This window comes from Falco biarmicus, chromosome 1, assembly GCF_023638135.1.
Source record: "Falco biarmicus isolate bFalBia1 chromosome 1, bFalBia1.pri, whole genome shotgun sequence".
Classification (NCBI taxonomy): domain Eukaryota; kingdom Metazoa; phylum Chordata; class Aves; order Falconiformes; family Falconidae; genus Falco; species Falco biarmicus.
In genome coordinates this window covers 13,743,143-13,767,408 of record NC_079288.1, presented here as the reverse complement: position 1 = coordinate 13,767,408, position 24,266 = coordinate 13,743,143, and the positions used below count along the sequence as shown (strand labels likewise).

The following is a 24,266-nucleotide window of genomic DNA, read 5'->3' as shown; positions in this document are numbered from 1 at the left end:
CAGCAAAGAGCACAGAACACCGGCACACCCCCCCACCCCCCCTTAATAATAAAAACCCATGAATGAGGGGTTTGGTGAGTTGGTTTATGCAGAGCCACGGAGGCAGCCCCTCACTGCCAGATCTGCCTGGCTCCCTCCAGACTCACTGCCAACCTCCACGCCGTCACCTTCAGCCAGTGGGACGCCATCCAGGCCAGACCCTGGCGCAGAGGTGCACGCTGGAGACAGGGCAAGTGCCAAAAGTGTGGAGGAGAGGGGGAAAGAAAGAGGCAACAGTCAGAACTACTCACAGAGGCAAAATTTAATGGCAAGTCATCTTCCCTCCTTTATTACACCTTGGTTAGCCAAACAAACAAAAAAAAAAATTCTGCAGGTAAAAAAAGTTTTAATGGTCACACAGCACTTTATACATATATTGTAAGCAACCAAGCATCCACATCTGCACGTGAACGACACACCTCTAAGCATGGCCTCAATAGTCAGGTCTTTTTTTATATCATTAAATACTGTACAGAATCAAGGCTACAAACTGATTTTGTAATGCTTCTTCCCCAACCCCAGCACTTAAAACAGTTACAGGCTGTTCTCATTTGTACATCACACAGTCATGTAGCCAGTTTTAAGGCTAACAATATGCATCATGCTTTGGCTTTTTTTATGTGTTTTTTTTTTTTTAAGGTTTTAGCCTTTTAAATTTTGTTACCCTTAAATATTACATACATACACAAAAAATTACATAGCTGCAGTGTGCTCACCATCAACCTCATCACCCAGGAGCTTCACATTATCAAAAGCTTTAGAAAATTTGTAAACCTCTGTGCACGCTTCGGTTTGGGACAGCCAGCTACAGTGAGCAAGTGATGCCAGGGGTAGCGGCAGCTGGGGAGCCGCGTCCCCTTCCAGAAGGCCGATACACACCTTGGTAGGAAGCCCCAGGAACCTGTGCAAAAGCTCTTTATTACGATCAGAGGAAACTAAGAGACTTCTTGGGTGAAGGGGAGAGACTCCAGCTCATGCCAGCAGCCCACGCTCCTCCCTGGGCAGGTGGGCAGCCTGACCAGCCCCTGCTGACCACCTGCCCCTTGAGATGAAAGCCACAAAGAGTGGGCAAAGCAGGGAATCCTAGATCTCCTCCATCCCTCCATCCCCAGCTTGGCCCTGAAGTGTTTTCTCCCTCCTTCCCTGGCCAGCAGGGCTAAGAACAGCCCAGCGCAGGGGACAGAAGTCGTCGACATCAGAAGATCACCAACAGCAGTTTTGTCTGGTAAGAGGTTTAATCATTTGTGGAACAAGCCTCTCTGCCTGCCCTTCCTTCCCCTGCCCTGAAGCAACAGCCTCACCCCTCTGCCCCAGTCAGCCCTTCGTATTTTGGAGACGCCCCCGCTCCTTGCTGAAAGGGATTCATTCATTTAGCACCAGCCACAGCCAGAAAGGGGCCGCGAGTTACACACGTGCCTTGCACAGCCCTGACTGTGGCTCAAAGCATCTCTCCACACCCCAGGTGGGGGTCTGCCGTGTTGCCAGACCTCCTGCCTGCAGGGTGGGGAGGGCTCCTGGTGCCCGAGCCGGGCCAGAGCTGCTGCACAGGCGATCCACCTACAGATCAGTGCTTAGAGAGCTCTGCAGGCTCAGATCTGCATTTGCAGCCAAGCCCTGCTTCCTCTGGAGCACCTGGAGCAGGACATACCTTCCAAAATCCCAGCAGCAGCTGGTGACACGAGAAGGGCTTTGTAGAGCCCGTCCCCCGGCTCTGCAGCATCGCCGCAGCGGGCACAGGGAGCTGCGGGTGGGGGGATTTGGAGCAGCAGGTGCAGACCCCGGTGTTTCAAGGAGTAGAAAGCACTATGCAAAAGCACCGAGATTTGCCTGCTGTTCTTAGTTTCAAAATGAGAAGGCTAGATCCTGGCCCGGGTGGGGGGAAGGGAACGCAGCCCTACTGAGCAAGAGCAAAGGAGAGTTTTGGCTCCATCCTTACTTCTGGCAGAACCATCTGCTCAGCCTGACTCCTCCCTGGGAAGCCTGGCACCACTGGCTCCCTGTGCCGGCTAGAAGGACCGACGGACTCTCCCCAACAGACTGTGCTCCACGTAGATGCTAAACAGGTGCTTCTCCAACGCCTAAACATTGGGCAAATGCAGTATCCCTGGAGCGTGACCTCCCAGCTCCAGAAGTGAAAGTGCGCGCACACAGAAAAAGAGGCTTCAGGAAGGTGTCTTGACCAGGAGACTCTGGCAAGTCACTGCTTCAAAGTGCTCATGGTCACCAGCTCAGACAGCTCTCTTGCTGCTGAAACACAGGCTGGTCTCACCAGTTGTTTCCCAGAGTGGCAGGGCAGTGCTGCAGTTGAGATTAGGGATAGTATGTGCTGTGCCCACAACGCTGCTGGCCACAGAGGACCCAGGCCACCACGGGAAATGGCTGGCAAGGGAAGGAATTGATAACAGTCCACACCAGTGTCTGATATGCTCCAACTGCTGGCTGAGTAACAGCACAGGAACAGTCACAAACTGCTGCTGCTGCAGTAGGGCCTCACCACAACGTGACAGCTCCCTTCCCTTGGGTGACCCTGGCTCAAACAGCTCCAAAACACCCATCTACAGCTGAACGACACAGAAGCAGCAGCTGTGCCAGGTTCACCATCCAGACTAGCTGCTAGATCTACAACACCCCCCAAAATCACTCGCTGCCGCCTGCCCAGGGAAGGCTGAGATCCAGGGGTAGGTGTAGTGCTGTGTGACAGCCAGGATGGCTGGGAACAAAAGACGCAGATACCTAAGCAAGTAACAGGGCAGAACCCTGAATCCCATGTATTTCTAGAAGACAGGCATGCATGGTGAGGAAAGGGAAGTTTGCCTTACTCTGGAGAAAAAGAAGAGGGGATGGCTAGAATTGCTTCCAGGAGACTGACTAGAAGTTGCAGAACTGCCTGGAAACCCTGCAGCACTACCACAGCAGCACAAGTGCTAGCGCAGAGCCTGGTTCTGCCTACCAAGTCCTGGACTGGAAGAACCTCGTAGCTACTGGTGAACAACTAAAACTAGAGCAACTCCATGTGGTGTAGACAGCTTCAATGCAAACACAATCCAATGTCTTAAGTACATATAAGCCGGGGCAGACTTCATAAAACCCATGGTTAACAGAGAAAAATGAAAGCCTAGAAGGGCATTGCCCTTCACTTCCAGATACTACAGCAATTGCTTCTCCTGGCTTGAACCCCACCAGAACAAGCTGCTGGGTGTAGTGCTGGGTGAGAAGAGTCCTTGTGTGGAAAGGTGCTCCAAGATGAAAGTGCAGAGGGAACGTGGCTGCAAGACTGCTTCTGTGCAGGTCTCAAATCTTAACCATTGCAGGGTCAAACTCGCAAGAGGAGCACGTACATGGGACAGGGGAAGGAAGAAGGGCTGGGGGCAAAGAGTTATTCATGCTTAGACAACCTTTCCTCGGAGGAGCAATCAGGCCTACCACCTTCTTTGGAACAAACCAAGCTGAGGAAGAAAAGCTGGAAGGAGAAGCCAGTTTACTGGTAACAGCATTTGCCAATTTTCTTTCTGCTGCTTTCCCTTCTCCCCTGCACCTACCTGTCCCTAACCTGACAGTTTATTTGTCCTCTGTCCACTCTGGGATATTGGCCCCTGCTAAGGCAGCCCGGTACTGCTGCAAGACACCGCGGATACTTTTAATGAACCCCTTGGATAAAGGGAAGAGGGGGAACCCGATATCAGGGTAACCACTCTTCTCCGGAAGGAAACTCCTGTAGCTCTTTCTCCTTTTCTTTGGTTTCACACTAGGCTGCAAGGCAGAGTCCTGGGCAGCCTTCCCCTCGTCCGTTCGGTCTCTGGCCAGGTCTACCTCCCTGGCTTGGCCTGTGCTCTCTGAGTCTGAGTACTGTGGGAGATCACCAGTGCTGGGCATTGAGGTTGTGAACTCCGACTCATCCAGCTCCTCCTTCCCGTCGAGCGCCGAGTCTGAAAGCTCAGCGGCTGCCCCCTGCTCCGAGCTGCTGCCATATTCCCCCAGCGATCCTGCATTGTCTCCTGTGCTCTCGGCCAGGTTGCTGCAGGCAGAGAGAAGGGAGGCAGAATCCGCCCCATTGGCCTGTTCGTGGCTCCGCTCCACCAGCTCATTTGTCTCCAGCCAGGATTCGATCCGGGACACCAGGCGCCAGCCATTGCAGCGAAAATGCTCACGGATTTCGTGCTCAAAGACTTCCACCGGCCTGCACAGCAGCTGCATCATGGACTGCACCACCCGGATCAGGGTCATCTCATTGTAGCAGCGACTGTTCTCATAGCCCTCCTGGAGGCCCCGGTCGCTATCAAAGCCTGCCTCGTTGTAGTAGGGCTCGTTCACTAGGATGAGACCTGCCAAGAGAAGGGGAGATCAAGGGGTTAAAGGAGGAACTTTACTGCGGATCGGTATCAGAGGCAGACACTGCTGTGATTTCTGCCAAGGTGGCTGAGATTCAAAGGTCACAGCACCGCCTTGCTGAGGTGCCACGCTGGCTTCACCCACAGCCACACTGACACAGGCGGCCCGAGGCTGGCAGCAGGCAGCGTAGGGAAGGGGCTGCAGGAGAACGCGTTGTGGGAAGCCATGCTTTGACTTCAAGCGGGTAGCAGAGGCCAGGTTGGACAACCAGAAATCTGCAAGATGCAATGGACTAGTATCGCAAGGGAAGCACTTATGTGAATGGGTCTCTGGTCTTCTGCTAGGGTGGTGGGGATCTTGGGTACCACTGTCAGTGGCATTCATGATCCTTGGCTGGCAAGAATACTTTTCCACCAGTGCAATGCACAAAGCATGCAACAGCAGGAGGTCAAAAAGGCAGAAGGGGAAAGGTTTCACAGTTCCTTTCTCTTCCCTCCCTTCCCAGGAAAAAAAAACCAAAACCAAACAACAAACCCACAAACACACCCAAAGCTTTTTTTCTTGAATAGTTTTTATCCTTCTCTTAATCAGAACAAAGGCCAATCTTCACTAACAGGCTTTGAGCTGGCCAGGTCCTGTGCTATCGAGCGTGGTCCCATCAGACAGTGCAGTTCTGAGACAGTGAATACTGTGAGGAGTCACCCATACCAAGCTTTCTCCTGCTTGCTTCTGGTCTAATACAACTACATGAATGTAGTAATGGCACCAATACTGCCAGGCTGCTGGCAGCCTGCCACAAACTGCCTTAGAGCTGGTGGAGGTGAGATCATGAGTCTCAAAGCCCAGGCAGCAGGAGGGAGAAAGGAGATTTCTCACTAGCAGCAAGTTGCTCCAGTGAAACTTTTAGTATTTTGTTTTCTAAATTTGGATCTTCAGCTTTGTAAATGAGAAAAGGCTTTTCTTGTGGTGTCAGAGGATACATGTGAACTTCAGAGGAGCAGGAGTTGCCTGGGCTCCCTGAACAGAAAGTTGGCCTTGAGGAAGAGATTTAGCCTGTCTGCTCCCAAACTAGATATGGCAGGGCAAAGCCCCATGGCAGGAAGCCCTGGGGCTGGTCTAGACACACCCCTGATTATTCTCTGCTTTGGAAGGAGCATAAACACCAGCAACATGTGCAAAAACATGCCCAAAGTAGGATGGGCGGGTGACTCAGTGGGGATAAAAACAGTCCTGCAAATGAAGCCCAGTTTAGCAACTTCAACTAACTTCGGTAACTGGCTGAGGACACAGTTGTTCACCTTTGTCAGCTCAGAATAATAGGCAAACCAGCTCTCTGCTTAGCTGCTGCAGTAAGAAAAAGGGAAAGCATCGTGTCAGGGACCTGCGATGCAGCCAGAAATTGGGACATGAGAAAAGCTTCCATCTGTTTCGACTGCTGAACTGGAGAGATAAGGACACTGCTTTGTCTGGCAAGGTGAGAGCAAGAGGCAGCACTAACCCAACTGGGGTGGCAGATCCCAATTGTGTCCGTCCCCCCCCCCATAAGCCTACATCCCATCCCCTCCTCCCTCTGCCTTTTCCTGTCCTGCAGGCTCTGCAGGAGGAGCATTTACCTTGGATGGAGATGAGTACTTGAAGGAGGCTGGATTTACTGGTCCACCTTTCTGTCCCCTGAAATGCACATAAAAATGTGTTAAAGAGCTGAAGCACCATCAGTTTGCTCTATGATAATTGTTAGATGAAGCTAGGCCACAGTTTCTGTGTTTCTGTTGCTAAGGTCCTGTGGCTCATAGCAGGAGCGAGGAACTGACTCAACAAGCATGTTATGTGCTAGCGTCCCATTGCACCAACCCATTTCTCCGTTATTTTTTTTTTTGCCAGCACTGCACCCCATCAGGCCAGTTCTGCCTGGAACAGTGTGACCCTACGCACCAGGCACCAGTTCCAACTCCTCCCCAGCGTCAATCTACCTGCCCAAAACACAGCATTTCCCTGGCTCTGTTTGTTCCAGCTCTCCAGCTAGACTTTGTGCCACTCTACGTGATTCACCCGCAGGGTGGGAGACAGGGACCCAAACCACAGGAGAACAGCCCATGCTGGTGTTGGCACCTCTGCTCTGTCCAACTGTGATGCAGTGCAGCTGGTCTGACCGCAAGCTTCTCACCAAGACAGAGAAGAGCCAAATACAAAGACAGAAGCAGCCAAACTACACCAGTTACCTGCTCCAGACATCTAAGGCAGAGCCCAAAGCCCAAGCCACCCCCAGCTCAAGCACCACTGAGTCCAGAAGTCACCCCAGGATTCCTGGCCTTGTAGGAAGTGGCTTGTTCCAAAAGCAGCCTGGCACAACCACTGCTCCCCATGGATGGGCAGATGAAAGCGTTACCTTGCCTATCCACGTCCCCAGGAGGCTGACACACACTTTGCCATTGTCATACAGGTTGGGATTCAGTCGCCCACTGCACTGGGAGAGATAGCGGAAGAGAGGTGGGACAGCTGGGTAGATGTTGGGGAGCTGGATATCGAAGAGAAAGAGGCCATCTTCATAGGGCGTGCGCGTGGGCCCTTTTATAAGTGCTGAGAAAAGATCCTGTGGAGACAGGCAATATAAACCAGGCACTGTGAAACATCCTCTTACCTTGGCAGAGTTGTATTTACGTAGAGGGAGAGAGGGGATGTGATTAACCTAGCGCTTGCAAGAGCCAGCTCAAGCAACACATCTCAGGGCACCTTCCCTCTAGAAGCTGCACTCCTGCAATAGCCTGACACCAAAGCGAGCCTTCAGAGCTGAAGCAGGGCTTCAAGGATGGCCACCAATCCCCAGACTGCTCACTGGCTGCCCGCTTGCCTTTTCTGCTCGGTGGGACAGGCAGCCTAGTGGGCAAAACACCTGAAACAGCCTTCCTGCAATGAGGATCTCCCTGTTCTTTGCTGCCCTGACCTGGGGAATGCAGAAGCAGCCGTTTATAGTAATTACGGTCGTATTTCAAATGCCGCGCACATTCCTGCAGTTCTAATGCAAAGGATTAAGGCTAAGCAGGGAGTTCCAAAGAAAGCGATCTGGATGCTGAGCCCAGCACTAACACACAGGCATTTGAGAGCAGGCACTTGCCATTCGATCCTCGAAGGTTTTAACCATGATGCCATCAGGCAAGGAGGTGGCCAGGAGAGCCATCTCTTTCCGCACAGTGCTAAAGAACTTCTTTGCTTCCGGGGGCTGGAACTCCATTTTCTTGAAGGCATGGGTATCTGCGGGGCAAGGAAGAGAATGGATTAAAGGCTGCCTATGGAACCTGCCACAGGTTCCTTGTGAAGGCAAATCTATCCATCTGTTTGTTAAACGCATCATCTGGAAGAGAAGAGTGGACTTGCTCTGGCGCTGAGCCAGGAGGAAGCCTAGAGATTGATTTTTTTCCCCACATTGTACAGCAGCCACAATCTGCATCTCCTGTTCTCTGTCCCACACAACATTGTCCCCGTGCCCCAACAAGAAGCCCTGTCCCACAGCTGGGACAACTGCAAAAAGCAATGACCTTTTCCCTACAAAATCTCAGCATAGCTCCCCATTTTTACGTATGCATGCAGATTCAAAACAGTCCGGCCACCTTTCCTTCACTCATCTGGCCTGGCTGGCTGGCCCACTGAGCACCTTGGGCTGTGCTGTCACCAATGTTCCACACAACCAGATGCTCTTTCTTATTTTTGGCTGATTAACGTTCACATAAGTGAACAGGGACACTCACCCACCAAGGACATCCTGCACAAGAACACCAGCTCCCCTTTTCAACCAATTCATCCCTGCAATAAAAGCCTAAACAAACCCTGCAGCTTTCAAGAAAGTATCTGCGGCGGAAAGCAACTGATCTCCACAGCCCTCCAAAGTTAGTTACCAATGTGGACAAAAGGGAAGCACACTTCTGTGGCTTGAGAAGTTGCAGTAGTGCCTAGAGATGCCACCTAAAAGCCAGGTTTAGGTCCCAGAACAGATTGTGCTACAGAGCTTGTCTTAATTTCTCCTCCCCAGTTAATGAGCTGTGAAAAAGACTAGGAAGAAGAGAGGATACCCAAACCAAAAGGCCTAGAAACAAAAGGTTTTGCAGAAAGAAGCTGCAGGATGGCAATGCAGGACAGAGTATCCTACTCTGGCCTGATCTGACACTACACACTCACCTGGAGCATACTCCAGCACAGAGAAGACTTCTCCCTTGGCACTGGTGAAGGTGACTCCAGGCTTGCCTCCACTCTGCTGGCAGAGCACTGGGGTCTCACTGGGCCATTCTGATCTCACTGGTGTCTGCACCTCTGCTTTTTCTTCTTTCTTCTCTGTCTCCACCATGGCTTCCATCTTTTCCTCCTCTGCAATAGCCACGTTATCCAAGGTCTTCTTTAGATTTTCCTGCAGCTTTTTAATATCGTCCAAGAACTTCTTCTCCCGAGTGGGTTTTTCCAGCTCTACAGTTGGGGAGGTGGGAGAGCCAGTCAGCAGCTGCTCCACAGTCATATTTTTCAGGCTTTCCAAGATCTTGATGGCCTCCTTTAGTTCCCGGAAGCTCTTTGGGGCTCCGTCCTTGCCAGCTTTCTCTGCAGCAAGATCTGCAACTGCCATAGCCACAGCTCCCTGGACTTGTTCCTCTACTTTTTTCACCTCCTCTGCTGCTGGCTCCTCAGGCTCTAAATCCTCAATTTTTGGGTGGTCGTCTTCCACGAGGCCATTGTCTGTCTCCCAGCTGTCGCTTTCATCCTCCCACTCCGAGGATGCCCCGCTGGTGCTGCCATCAACAGAATCATAGTCCGACTCCTCAATTTCTGATTCAATATTGTATAAGTGCTAAAGGAGAGCAGAGTTACAAGAGACTTAGGCTGAAACACAGAGTTTTAGTTGTTTTTAAATGCAAGTCAGCTCTCCCTGTGAAAAGAAAGCTTTCACCTAGGATTGGGTCAGGGCTTTTTTCAACCCTTCCGCCTATGCAGGATAGACTGATTTAAATAACATGCACAATGACTGGCACATATTATGAATCAGCATAGCCCATCCTCCACTCTTCAGAGTAGAGCACCAGGGAAAAAGTAAAGAAAGTTCTAGGTGGGCTGCAGCCATTCCAGTGGCTGGAATCCAGCCAAGGAGAGCACGCAGGGGCCAAGCATACCTGGATGCCCCAGGGTTTCTGAACACAGAGCTAGTTCAGAAGGTATTAGGTATCACGTGCAGAGTTAGTATTTCTAGTCCTGCTTCTGTACCAGCAGCTGTGTTGGCACACAGCCCTGGCTTGGCTGTCTCCACACTGCATCCTTCCACAGAGACAATGCTGGAATGAGGAAAACACTCCCACCTTTCTTCTTCTGTGGCACATGCTACTTGCCATCAGGGCCCTGCTACACTGCTTTAGCTGCTGTATGTCATTACTGCTTAAAATTCAGCTGAAACAATGAAGCCTAACCCAAATTACTGAATAAGCTCTTACATAAAACGTTCTTTTCCCCTTCACTACTGGAAATTGAACCTATCCAAACTCCACCCAGCTTCACCTCTTATAAATATGCTTTTGCACATGCTACATCTCTCATGAGATTCCCCCTACAGAGGCTTACAGACATACTCCAGCTACAAGCACCAACAAAGAAGAAGGGGAGCAAGAACAACTTTATAGGGTTGCGCTAGGAATTACAAAATGGAGCATTTTATCTACATGTTTCTGACACTTGAATGATGACCCAGGAATCCTCTTAATCTTGCAAGATACAGCCCCAGAGGCTATAGTACATGGAGATTCGGTCGTCTTGTCAAAGCCTTGAACTGAACCAGCACTGTATAGCTAGTCCTGTGCCACCCAGAGACAGGCAGCCAGCAGAGGTTAGCTGGGTTCAGCACAAGTGACTGCGGGCAGGAAAAGCCATCAAAACGCTCACTGCCCTCAAAGCTAATCCAAATCAGAGTCAGAAAGTTAATTAGCCAGTTAATGCCATCTTTATTTTTAGAGCTGAGAAAAAGCACCCAAACAGCTCATCTCTGGGCACCTGGTAAAACCATGATTTATCAATGCCTGTCCAACTGATAATTCATGTTCCTGACATTTCCCGAGCTCCCATAATTACGCAGACGAACAGAATCAAAGGGACTGGCGTGACACAGCAGGAGCTGCTGCAGAGCCCCAGCACCGCAGTGTGAGAACAACCCTTTGTGGAACGCACATCAGACCTCCGATTGTGCCTGTGATCCAAGCACATGTGACAACAGGGGGAAGGGAGACAGCAGTCTGCTTTGTAACGCTGTAGTCCACTGCCATAGTGCAGGCATTGACTATTCTACTGTAATTAATGCAGAGCTGCTTGGTTTAAAAAGAAGTCTTGATCGAGTACTTTCTACTTGCAAAGGCATCTCTGCAGCAGAGGCAGTGGTGTTCTCTGCCACAGCGATGAAGACAAGACCCTACAGATGCAGGTCTTCTCTTATCTTTAGGCTGTCTGCCTTAATTTGAGGCAACAAGGAGAAAAGACATGGGATGAAACAGTGTGGGGAGTAGTGAATAAGGTTACAAGACAGTACAACAAAAGCTTCAGACCAATGTAGAAGACATATCAATGGGGTTAAGTGGATTAGCAGTGTGGCTATATCTATGTCTTTAAGCTTGCACTCAAGCCTTTTCCCCTCATTGCCCTGGGAAGAGATTCGGGTCTGATCCCTACGTTAGCTAAGGTGACAAATTGTGGCTCTAGCCCAGCTTCTGGAGGAGCTTCTTTAACCAAAGAAAATACTATGGTGCCATTTCCAAGCCAGACAGAACAACCAATTGTCTTTCAGCAGCATCTTTGTTGGGCGATTCAGTGAACCTGGGCTCAAGTCAGAGCTGATGATCCCTGAGCTCTGCAACCCTCTCTACAAGGCAGCAGGTGCTGGAGGCCGGGAGCAGGGCTGTGGTCAGAGCTGTGAACATGCAGTGCAGCGTGTGAAGGGAGCAGCAGTCTGTTCATACTTTCCTATTCTCTATATTTAAGAGCAGTGATGACCAATTAGCTGGCCAGTCCTCCTGACAAAGGAAGGATTTTCTCATGCTAGCAGAACTGGCAAGCCACCCTATCATATGGGAAGGCAGCAATAAATAGAGCAAGACTTCCTCACCCGGTGAATCTCTGCAACAGGGATTTTAAACCAAGACTTGTTACTCAGCTAAGAATTACAGGGATCTTATGAGCTGGAACAGGACCTCACCTGAGGCAGAATGATAGTTTTGGAGTTATCAGCCCACACCACTTCCACTTTACTGCTGACATCTACACGAGCCACCTGTCCAACCGAAGGCTGTGGAAACAAGAGCAGTTTGTCAGTTTGTTTTCTTTCCCAGGCACTTCAATGCAGAGCAGGAAGGTTTGATAAACAGATGCTCCCCAGTTTAAAGAACAACCTGGAGCAATGCTTGCAGCCTGCAGCAGAAGTGGCAGGAGTCCTGGGGTCCCATGCTGAGGGGGCGAAGAATCCTACACATACAGACCCCACAACACTGACGTGGAGATGGGGAAAACTCCCCCAGTGAGGAGGCAAGGACCAGGAGGGCTGGTCTGGCAGGAGATCCCGGTTTCTGATCAGGACAGGGGCCATCGCAGGGCTGTGGCCTTCCCACAGGCAGCACCACAAGGGCTGCCCGGAATCGGGGTGCCCTCTAGCGGGGTGCCAGCGGGCAGCCCCTGTGCTTGGACACCCAGCACCGGGGCCACAGCAGCTTCTCCTGGCAGAGCGTGCAGGCATGAACAGACAAGTTGCAGTTGGCACCAGCTGTGCACAGTAAGTAGCATCTTGCACCGAAGGAAGGTTATTTAGGTCAGCTAAGCAAGCTCAGATGTGCTGCTGAAACTAGAACCGCAAGAAGAGCCACACTATACCTCTTAACCCTTTTTAAGGGAAGCGGTCTCGAAAGCTGGAGGTCTTACCTACACAGTAGGGAAACCCATTTCCTAGCAAAAAGTGTGTATCCCCTACAATATAAATTGTTCCCTCTTCCTTCCCAGGAGATCAATCAGCTCAACCAAATTAACATGTACGTAATAACTCAGATGAAAACCAGAACCCCCAGTCTTCTGTTGCTAAGTGAAGCTGGTTTCACAACAAATTCACCTTCAACTCTTGCTCAGGAGCCCACAGAATATCCTCACATGAGAAATTACTCTGAAATCCTAAGCAAGAGTTTTATTAAAAACCCTCAGGTGTGTTTGATTCTTGTCTCAACTTTGTTCTTGCTCTGCTATAGACTGTAAACTTGAAATCCTTTGTCCTTGGTGACATCTCCACCAGACTTAGAGATTTGATATATTACTCACGACAGCAGGGGACATGGCACAAAACTAGCAAGCTATGGAGTGGGGCTGAAGGCCCTCCTGTTGACTCTTTCAAGTGTCTCCACTAATACTTGGTGACAATATGGTCACATAACCGTGTCCAGAACCCACCTCATCCTCCTTAGCTGTGGCTCCGTCTGAGTTGCCAATGCGAATCACGATGTCAGTAGTGCGGAAGCGAAAGTCTGGATGATCAGCAATATCATACACACTCACATCCTCCTCCTCCCCGATCAGCTGCATGGGAGACAGAACGCAAGCATGTCAGCTCCAGGATGCTGCACTGATCTTCAGAGCATGCCTTCAACACCTGAAAGTACTTTGTGTTACATTTGATTAATTTTTTCAGTTGCCCCAACAGCCTGCAAGGAGCTGCTCATGTCCCTTCTTGTCACCTTGTCCTGTAGCACATCAATCAAGGCACAACCATGAACGGAAGCAGATACTCTTGCCTCATCTGCTCACCCTCACCTTTACTTTAGTTCCACATTGCTATGATTACAAGACATGCTAGAACATTTTATTCCCTTGTGAACACCCAGATTTCTCAAAGCAGTTCACTGGGGCCCAAAGGGTTACAGTTTACTTTTGAAATGATCTAAGGCAACGGGAAGTATCTGACAAAGTTGACAATTAATGGGAAACATCTTTCCTTTGATTTCACCTGCAGGAAGAGAGCTACGAGCTCAGAAATAACGAGAAACCCTAGGCCAGGCTGATGTTCTGCTTCTGGATGTAAGGGGTCCTGCTCCGTTATGACAATGTGGTCTCCCACCTCAAGGCAGAAAGCAGTGCATGAGATCTGTGTGGTTCAAGTCTCCCTCATCTCCAACTAGACCACAGTCTATTGAAGACTCTGCAAAATATAGTGTTCCTACAAGCCCTGAGAAAAAGGTATTAGGCTTACTATAGACAACAGTGTCTGGCAGAGGCAAACAGGACAACATGCAATAGATTGATTCTCTTTCCACAAACTAGCAAAGACATGGGAAGGAAAAATTCCTACAGTGAACTCAAGCAATCAACTGCCTGTGACAACTTCAGCAAAAATCTTTATCCATACCAGAACCTGATGTTGACTATGGGATGTAATCCCCCTGCTTGGTCTTTGCTGCCTTGCAGACATCTACAAATACAAAGTGACACTACCGCTAGCTAAGCCTCCCAGGCCCAAGAACACATTGCTGTTCCCATCCTCAAGGTCAAACTCCACAGCAGAGCTGGCAGGCTTATCTGTTTATTTGTGAACCCTGTGCTGTTGTGCAGCTGCTTTCTCTTAGCTGGTTCCAACAGGCACTGGCTCCTCCACATACCTCCACATCGTCTCCGCTGGATTTCAACTTGAACCACTTCACCACACAGGTACGGCCAATATGGTCACCGGACTGCACAACTCCATATAACCCGGGGTCCTGGGAGCTCTGAGCTTTTGGTCACAATGGTAGGGAAGGAAACAGACAAGTTAAGTGGAGGAGCACAGACTTTGCACAGCAACTGAGGCTGTCAGCTCCCAAGCTCTCACAGCTGAAACCTTCCATTTGTGAATGGCATGAGGAAAAACAGTTCTTCCTACGCTGTCAAAACTGTACTCAGCTAATGAGTTGCATTTTAACGGGGCATAAGGTGATGATAAAGTAAGATTACGTTGCACTGGATTGGGGGAACACATTCACTTTGGGCCCACTTTCAAGCTCTATCACCGAGAGAAAACACACTGCCACCTTAGTGCTCTGCTCTCCAAATTAGCTCTGCCCCAAGACTGCCAGAGCTTCTGGACATGCTGGCCAAGAGCTCCATGAGGGCAGCCCTGGCTGCCGAGTTCTTCCTCTAGAAATATGCTACCCACAACAGTTTTGCTCTTCTGGAAAAATGGACTGGACCACAAAGGTGGAAGGTAGGCAGCATGCAGGCAGGTATACTTGTGCATATGCATGCATCAGGGATCCAGCAACATCATAGCTGGGCCTGAACCACCTCTCAAGGCCTGAGCTGTTATCCAGCACACTTGCATCCAGACATCTTTCAGTTTTATCTGGCTGACAAGGACCCACCTCCCAGCACTCTTAGCAGTGGGCTGCAAGGAACCGTGGGCATCTCAGACTGCTTGGAGAGTACGTTTGACAGACAGAGGAATACAGATTCCTAGAGACTTAACTAGAATGGTAGAGCTGGAGCTAAATTTAGTTGCCACAAACTACATCTAACCCACCAGACCAGTCAGATTACACTCATCAGAAATGGCCACACAAAGCAGCACCTTTTTTCGCTAAACCAGCTTTCCCTCTTCCCAACCTGACAATATCTTGTGCTCCCCACTGTTGAGGGTCTACCCTGATGGAAGAGGAGCTGAGAGCCAGATGGTGTGCCATTTATGTTTTATATCCAAAAGCTTTAAGTCTCCTTGAACTTGTACTGTGACCCTCACTAGGGTAATCAATTGGTTTGGTGAAGAAAAGGGATGCAAGAAGATGCCTCTGTATCCCAAAACCCACCCTGAAAAAGTAGGAGGGTCTTGATAGACAAGTCATACAGAGAAAGCAGCCTGAGGTGAGCTGTTCATTTCTCCCCTCATTCTGCAAGAGCTCTGATTTGTTGACACCTTCATGAGGAAGGTGTGCCACCTCTACTCTACAGAAATACTGAGAATCCTAGCTTTGCTCCTTGGCATTTATTCCTTCCACACCTTGCCAGTTGTCATAGTTCAATTTTGGTATTTAAATAGTGGCTCTCTGCTGACATTCATGTTAAGTCAGCTACCGTAAAAAGGGCTACAACGTACATTAGGAGATCCAGGCTGAAGAATACTTTGCAATTTAAAAGCATGTTTGTTCCCCAAGAAAAGCATTGTTTTCACATCCAATACCTCTTTTGTCCACCACAAAATCCCCAGGGCAGAACTCATTGTTGTCCAGATGATGGACTGGAATCAGCTCATTGGAGCGAATATTTGTCTCCACAGTGCCATCCTGCCACATCACATCAGCTGAAGTCATCGTGGTCACCACTTCTACAGCAACCCTGAGAACACAGAAAAGCAATGAGTTACCAGAGGGAACATGCAAGACCACAACCAGAATGCGATGCTGCCAACATCAGGAATCAAGATGGATCTCAGCCACACAAAGGTACACATATCAGCAGGCTAGGAAGCAAGTAAGGAAACCCCATCTAGTCCCAGTGTAAGCAGGAACACAGCAGGCTTTGTTTTGATGGGTTCTCAATCGCTGCAGATATGTTGCTGGACTTGCTTTCCAGGGAGCTGATGCTGAGCTCCCTTTTATTCCTAGTGGAACAAATTAACATCTACTAGCACCCACTTTCTACCCCTGGCAGAGGCACAAGAGGAGCTTCAAATACTTTGAAACTTAAGATCTTTTCTCCATTGAAGCACCTTATAGCCTGGCAGCTCTGAGGCGTCTCTGAAGCTAGAGAAGCACGGGACTTGAAAAGACAGACAAAGCAGCATCCACCTCAGCCCTTCCAGAACGAAAAAAAATCCCCCAAAACCAAGGAACACATTGAATGTAGGTAAAACAAGAGGATTTTGTTTAAAAGAGAAAAGTCTCAGCTGTTCAAACATATACATGTGTGTCTGCAGCTCAGAAATGAAACCCAAACACGCAACAATGGACCAGATGCTGGTACTTTACTGTGGAGCTTGACAGTTGCTTGAAGAGGCAAACTGCTTGGGGGCAGGAGGAATGGAGCTGCAGTTTAGCTGGACAGACTCTTCTATCGAGCCCTCCGCCATTTTCAACCCTCTTACAGCACAGAACAAATTGAATTCCATGCTGATTTTAAATCTTGGCTTTATTTTGCTGACCAGGCCTTGCAGACATAACACTAGCGCTGCATTTATATTGGTTTCAAGTCAAACCATAAAGAAGATACAATAGGCAAATACAACTGTTTTCCCCCAGCACCGCTTTTATAAGTGTCAGAGAAATATTTTTAAGTGGAAATAACACAAAGTTTCTAGCAGGGCCAAAACTCAACAGCAGAAATCACCAGAGAAGGAAGTGTCACGGGTGACATGCCAACAGATGGTTCCTTTGGGGAGGTGGGGGCATGTGCCAGTGAAGATGGGGGAGTAGAAAGGCAGGCCACCCAAGGAAATGATACAGTCCCGTCTGCAGCACAGTTTATGTGGCTTCACAAACAAAAGTCACGACTTGACATTAATAAAAATCCCTGTATATCCTCACTAAAAAAAAAAATAACCAGAGGTCTATGTGCTGCCCAGAGAGCTGCAGCAGGTCACAGAACTGTGGTAAAGCCACACGCTGAGTTGGCCTCCTGCAGTCAGAGATACCCATGAGCTGACACATCAGATCTGGTGACTAACTGCAGCAAGCCAATCCACTTTGCATTTCTCAGCAGTGCTTGGCAGTGCACCTATAGATGGTCTCACCAGCTTCATCTCAATACTCAACACTGAAGACCCCTCACACTGAGCTGTGACCAGCTGTCACATATGCCCTTTGCTGAAAGACGCTCAATTTCTTTTTCTCTGTGACACGGTCTTCTCTGCAGTGTCCCAACATCTGATCTCTGCATTTCCTTGTATTGAGCTGCCTAGATCCAGCACAGGAATCTCTCGGTGCTGTCACAGGAATTTCTCCCTGCTGCCTGTATGATGCAGAAAGCTGCCAAGTTTACTACCTAAGTAATCCTTAACAAAAGCTTTAGTGAGCAGAAGCACTCAGCAGCGAGGTGAGAGGGAAAAGTGAACCAAGGATCAGTTCCCAGGAACTCTATCACACACACTCATTTTTTTCTTTCACTTGAGTACTGGGGTCTGCTCAGGTTTGAGACCTTCAAATGCAATTTCTCCAAAACCCACAAGGACTAAAGGAAGACCTCTCCCTGCATACAGGAAAAGCTAAAATACCCCCCAAAAATGTGAATGAAGCTTATGGCATTCTCAAACTACTAGATCCCTTGAATCCTGATAACGTCACTTTTCTGGGAGGACTCTTGCATATTATTTTGCACTAGTTCATTCCTGGTGCAGGATCTGTATACAACTGATTAGCCCAGGGAAGCCAGCAAAACAGGCTAGCCAGTTGTCAGATGTCTTTGCATCCCATGAAAACAGTTTAAACGTTTTCAAGTTAGGTAAAAGGCAAAAGCTGCTTAGATCCTGTTTTATCTAGAAATGGGCAGATACATGCAATGTTTCCTTGCCCAAGCTACTGAAATCAATTTCTCTGAGGGTCTCAAGAAGTGCACTTTCTTTGTTTAAAAAAACCAAAACCAAACCAATAAAAAGTACACTGCTGGCAAAAGTTGCAGATCTCTCTCCAGAACAGGGTAAGGATAACAGAGACCACTGCAGTGTGAACCCCTGCCAGCACAGAGCTACATGCTGGTCTGGAAACAGCTCTCTAAGGATAAGCTATCTATTGCTGCTAGCATGGTCTATCCTCAGCCTCTCTGCAGCAGCTGCCAATGAGGTAACCAATTAGTGTCATGTCTAAGCTGTATGATCTTTATTCACCTGTCTCTCTGCATACAGAGTCTAGCACAGCAAAAATATTCTGTCGATGCCCTAAGGCACAACTGAAATAGAATAGCGTCAGTGTCACATCACGTGGCCTCAGTTTTATCAGACTGAGACCAAGCTGTTCTCACACAGGCCACTGCACAGTTATCACAAGATAATCGTCATTGGTTACTACCAATTGGTGTCCTAATGTGAGGCACATCATTCACCACCCAAGCTGAGGGGGTGGTTTACATCTGAGAACCTCAGTAAGGGAGATTTTGACAAGTATACCTGGGTTTGGAAATCCAGCTCACCTGTCTCCTGGCTTAAACTCTCGTGAAATCTTGGTCTTCTTCTTCTTGTGCTTCCGCTTCAAGTTTTTGATGGAAAGAGGGATGCTTTTCTTGCGACTGGTGCCACTGCCACTCTGCGACGAGGCAGTGGAGCTAGCAGAAGAAGTGACAGAGCTAGTGTCATCAGTGTCATCAGCTGCCTCATCATCAGCATCTTGCTCCATGGACTGAAGCCGGTAGTCGGACGTTCCCTCGTCCTTCAGCAGAAAGGGAGGCTGCTGCTGTCGAGCTGCTGCTCCACCTTTCTCCTTCCCCGTTTCTTCAGGCTGCTCCTCCTTTCTCTCCCCAGGACTTGGTGCACTGTTGGAAGAGTCATCCAGCTCACATTTTGATCCAGGCTTAACCTCTTCTGATTTCTGGTCAGCAGCTGCAGCAGACTCTTTGTCAGGGGCTTCACTGGTACCCTGAGATTCTGGGGAGCATGACATGATCTTCACTATCTGCTTCTTCAGCAGCCGCCTCACCTAGAGAAAGCAGACCTGGGTCAGACAATACACCTGTATGCTCAGCAAGCTGCCAGCCAACTCGGGGAATGGTTAGCTTTGTACAGAGGAAAACAGCACCCTGGGGGCCTCTTCTCATTGCACCTGCACCAGAGTATTCTGCAAACCAGCATCTCACCACTGCTCTACTCAGGAGCAGCACTGGACTAGTCCAAGAAAAGCAAGCTTTTCTCCTTAAGGCTATTTTAAACAAGTTCTGAACTTTTTGTTATGGTAGGTCACAAGAGGCTGCACAAGTCAATTTATGTAACAGACGCAGCTACGCAGGGAGGTCATCATCCACACTGATGATATCCTGTTATTCTAGGAACACTGCTGCTCTATAGCCAGCATGTAGAAACCATAGCATGACTTGTGGCCTAGGAAGCAAAGATTTCTTTCTTGTCTCACTATAGCACGGATCTAGCTGAACAGTTCAGTTCCACGAGAAACCTGAGGTCATGCTAACGAAAGTGACATGTGTCTAATGGTCCCAGCTGTCAGGGCACAGCAGTTCTGACACAGCTTGATCTGCGCAAGGTGACACCTCTATGTTTAAGGTCCTGTTCATGTGCTCTCGTGGCATTAGCTGCATGCTTCACCCAGTGCAGTCAGACTGCTGTACAAGGTGACTTCGCTGCTGGCAACAACAAGCCATTACTCTTTACAACAACCACTTCAGGAGTCTCATTTCAGACCACATGACTACCAGGAAGACTTTTGCTTTAAAAGCCACAGCAACCAGAAATACTTAGAGAAGTCAATGCTTCCCTTGACCTCTCAAACTCACCTTTTTGGCAACTGATCCTTCACCCAAGACACAGTTCCTCTCGGGGCATTCACAGGTGATTTTTGCAGGTTCCACTTTGTCTGGGAACACATAGAGGCATCTTTCCCCAAGCTGCCTTTGGGCATGGTCAAAACACCCCAGACGCTTTACCCTGGTAGAACAGGAGGACAGCCATGAGCAAAGTGCAAAAGAACAGAACCTAGCAGTGACCAGGGCTGGCATGACCTCATGCCAATGGCACTTCTTTGTGGGGTAGACAGAAGCTAACACCACACCAAATCTTTCCCAGGCACATAATTCTAAAGGAGTGGGAATCTCATGAGGGACTGCTAGGTGGGGATACAAAAGGACCGGGTGGGACATGAATCACTCTCCTCCCTCTAGCTCCCCCTCCCGCAGAGAGCTGCCAAGAAACATCTGAAGTTAGCACTGGGGTTTTTTTGCTGTCATCTGAAAGCTGCTCTCTTCTAGCTTATGAATTCCAGGCAGGAACCACACTGCATTGTGCTGTTACTGATCTGACTTCCTTGCTGAGTTTTGCCCAGCCCGTTCCTGCAGCTGCAGCCTGCAGAGGGCACCTGCTGCTGCCTCAGCACTCCCCAGGGCTGGGGCCAGCACCCCACGCCTCTGCTGCGACCAGACACACACAGTTAAAAGGTGCAGCCTGACCCAGACCCAAGTGGAAGGACAAGGGAAGAAGTGAGCTGTTGCCAGACACCGCTTTCCTTTATGCACTTGTTAGCAGGAGCGTACTTGGAGAGGATTGGCAGGAATCTAGCCCCTGTGTTAGTTTAGACAACGCTTGAGTTACTAGTTTGGAAGCTATTATCTTACATTTTTGAAGCTCTGGAATACAACACAGGTGTACAACAAGGAGAAAAACTCACTGGAAACAGCTGCATTGCACCTAATCAGTTGGTAGGTGTGTCACCATAGTCTGTGCAGTGTTGTGCCCTGAGTGTTGGGAGTGAAAAGGGGTTTAACTGATCTCACCTGGACAGGTTCTCCTGGCTGATGACTGAGGGAGGAGGGCTTACACTGTCAGTACCTCCAGGACAGAAGCTTTTAGTGATCCAAGTAACCTTTAGTTCTACCACCTGTACCTGCAACGTAAAGAGAGAGAAGACAGTTTAATTTTTCAGAGGCTTTCCTGGACCAGGGTCTAGGATCTGAACGTCAACGCACAGGGAAGCGGCAAACCTGCTTTTACGTTTAAGTGCACTTTCACCACACCCAGGACCTCTACAGTGTCCCCACAGCATGGCTCTTGGCAACACTGAGAGCCTCTACATTTTTTAACTTCAGGAAAGATGACATCTGGGCTTGGAAAGGAAGCTATAGCACATACAAATCAGCAGTCCAATGTCACAAAGAGATACGCTAATGGACTTGGAACTGCTCCCTCCATCAAAGAGTCAGCAACATTTCTCTCTTTCTGGATAGCATGCAACATTAAGTTTCAATAGAAGAAGTGCTTCTGCTACCTAACGATCAGCAGTACTGGTCTCTAAGTGTACTGGCACCCTACTACCTTACAGGGTGCCAGCAGCACCCCTGGGAGGAAAAGCCAAACCATGCTGAAAAGTCCTGTCAGTCCCCAATGAGAAATTTTTTCACCTCAGGAGAGCACAGCCACAGTGCATTTGCTCTTGGAAGGTTACCATGGCAAGCTGACTCTGCTCCAAAACACCAGCCAGGGACCATTCTGTGCAGAAGGTGGCCGTGTGACAGCTTGTCAGTCCTTACCTCTTCCACCACCACTCTGAACTTGCTCTTGGTGCTCAGAACAGGCTTCACACCTGAGAGCCACTGCACACTGGAGAAGACTTTAGAAGGCCCGATGAGGACTTGCCCAGGATAAAAGCCGTATGAATCATCAAAGAAGAGACCCTGTGTGGGAAAGGGAGGTGGGGAAAACAACAGCATAAAGGACTCAAGATTTAAGATTCCAGCATTTCTCTTCTCTCATTCGTGATCAGTAAGATTAACCATAAAGGTAAAGTCTGCAAGCTGCCCATGAAGCTCATTCCTCTCCTGAAGTCAGCCCAGCAGTTCCTATAGCAACCTGCTCTGCCATGCATCCGAACCGGATGCGGCTGACTAGGACTCAGTAGGGGAGAAGCAAAGGTACTCATAAGAAACAGAAGATGTGTATTTCCATACAAGTGTTCTCAGTAACAAAATAGCCAAGGTGGGCTGAGTTCTGGGCAACAACACCCATCTCTTGTTCATGCTCCGTTTCAAGCACCTACAGCTTTCAGAGCCAGAGGATGCCTGCCTTCACTCCTCTGCTTGTTGAATTACGTTTCTAATTATTACTCTCATCTTAGGTGGATTAGTGAATATGATGGTTCTTTGAAAACAAGAAGACAGTAAACACAGCCACTCTCCTTAGAGCTCTTTCCCACTGATATTTACAGTGACTGGATGAGCCAAAGATTCAGAATGCGAGGGTGGACAGAACAGTTTAAGGTAGATAAAACAATGAGCACAAAACTGTATTGAGTCTTGTCAGGATAAGAGCAGCGCAACAAGATCTAAGTCAGGTAAGTATCTAACACACAACAATTCTGAGTGCAGGATCACCAGTAACACTGGAGACAACTTTCAGACGAAACTGCAAGTCTCCAGGGGACTGCATACACCTTAAAGGCAGCTTAACTCAAAACAAGGTCTCTCAAAAACAGGGTAACCAGAAGCTGGATGCTGCTAGAACATCCACTTAGGAAGCAGAACACATATTGCACAACCCAATACAGCAGAGACTAAGATATCGGTGAGTATCTAGCAACAGAATACTCCTCCTCTGTACAAAACAGGAAAACCATAGCAGCACATCCTATTAAACTGATATTCCATTTACTCTTCAAGAAACAGGCATCAAATTTTAACAGAAATGCAGTTTGAGATCAAAGGGACCTTTGCTTTGAAGGCTGGGAAGGATAAGGGCTGTCTTGCTAGTTCCTAAGAATTACATGCCACTCTCGGTCAACTCCCAATACTGCTGCCAGGAGTGCAGCAAGGCCCTACTGATGCCATTTGGAAGAAAAAGCAAGTTGTCAGCCTCTGAAGGTGAGAGAGGTTAGATCCCATCATCACACAGGGAACTCCGTTTTACCCAAAAGCTAGCAAAACCTTCCCCACCACATGATTTGGAAAATGCCAGTATGGTGGCAGGTCTCCATTCAGAGAATGTAATGGACTACAACAACAAGACAGGCAGTATTTTATGTGATCTGAAAATGGGCTTCTAGCAGAACACCTTTTAAACAATACGCCCTATTCCAGAAGGGGAACAATTTTGAAAGCATTATTAAATGGCATAAGAGCTTTTTCAAGCATGTACGGATATAATGAGCAGTGAAATGCCTTGACATCAGCCATTTGACTGCATGTTATGCAAGTTGTTTGCAAGGAAAGCAGTTCAAAACCTGTTCATTACTAAACATTACCTTTAAGCTACATCCTGTTACATTTACATCAAGTCAAGATCTAGTGAAGTGTTTTTGAGTTGTGATGCATCGTTTAATTTTTAGGGTAAGTGCCTATCGTTTTGCCTTCTCCTTCCCTCCTGCACAGAAAGCTTACAAGATGAAGTTGATCAAAGACACACAGGAGAACCAGAAGCTCACCGAGTCACTGACATGAGGACAAACGTCATACAGCTTAGCTCCATCTTCTGTGCTCATAGAACACCTGTAAAACAGACAACAGACACGGTCACATTTCCAGAGCCATCCACCTCAAAAGCAAATGGCACCAAATTAACCAACACTATCTAAGCAGGTCTGTCCATATGCCCAGCAGTATATCGCTGCACCTTTATGGTCCAGAGCAAAACTGCTTAAAGGCAAACTATAAAAGCACTGTCTGGTATCTAAATGTTCCATTTAACATGTAAAAGAAAAAGTAATATGCAGGGTGCTGGACAAGATTTGTCTGCTGCAAAGATCTGGTTTGTTATTCACACTGATTCTGGAACCTAAAGGCAATTTGGGTGTACTTCCTTCAGTAATAGCTTCATTTCCAGAGCGAGACTTGGTGGGATTTCAAATGATTTATTAGGAAGAGATTTTGAAAACCGTTACCTCATTTTACATAGCTATGCACGAGCTGGTAACAGATACCAAGCAAGGTTTTAAATTGCACCAGTAACTGCAAGCAATACAGACAGAAGCATAGCTGTTTTTCACTCCCAGTTTAACACGTAAGAACCTTCCAGCCTGGGTTAACCGAATGCTAAAATAATCAAAATCACAGATGCATCCACCAATCATCTGTTACAGTTCTTGCATTACTTGCTTCTCTTAGAGCTGGCTGCAGGACTGTGGGGTTTTTGATTATTATTTTTTTTAAACAACAGCATCAATACTCCATTTCTAAGACAGATGGGTTATTCCCCAGTGGCCAGGCCCATAAGTCTCTTTGGCCTCCACTGGTTCCTTCCTTCCCTTGCA

At 48.4% G+C, this 24,266-nt stretch overlaps 1 protein-coding gene across 1 annotated transcript in view; it reads right to left on the bottom strand.

The window, feature by feature from the left end:
* Positions 1-283: 283 nt before the first annotated feature.
* The window catches only part of UBE2O (ubiquitin conjugating enzyme E2 O), a 66,252-nt gene continuing 42,269 nt past the window's right edge, over positions 284-24,266 (bottom strand). Inside the window, 14 exon segments of the mRNA XM_056344168.1 lie at positions 284-4,361; positions 5,982-6,039; positions 6,755-6,958; positions 7,481-7,617; positions 8,539-9,196; positions 11,576-11,665; positions 12,808-12,933; positions 14,010-14,122; positions 15,560-15,714; positions 18,499-19,001; positions 19,810-19,960; positions 20,803-20,912; positions 21,556-21,699; positions 23,442-23,505. Of these exon segments, the coding sequence (XP_056200143.1) occupies positions 3,598-4,361; positions 5,982-6,039; positions 6,755-6,958; positions 7,481-7,617; positions 8,539-9,196; positions 11,576-11,665; positions 12,808-12,933; positions 14,010-14,122; positions 15,560-15,714; positions 18,499-19,001; positions 19,810-19,960; positions 20,803-20,912; positions 21,556-21,699; positions 23,442-23,505 (3,277 nt within the window). The 3' untranslated portion in view covers positions 284-3,597.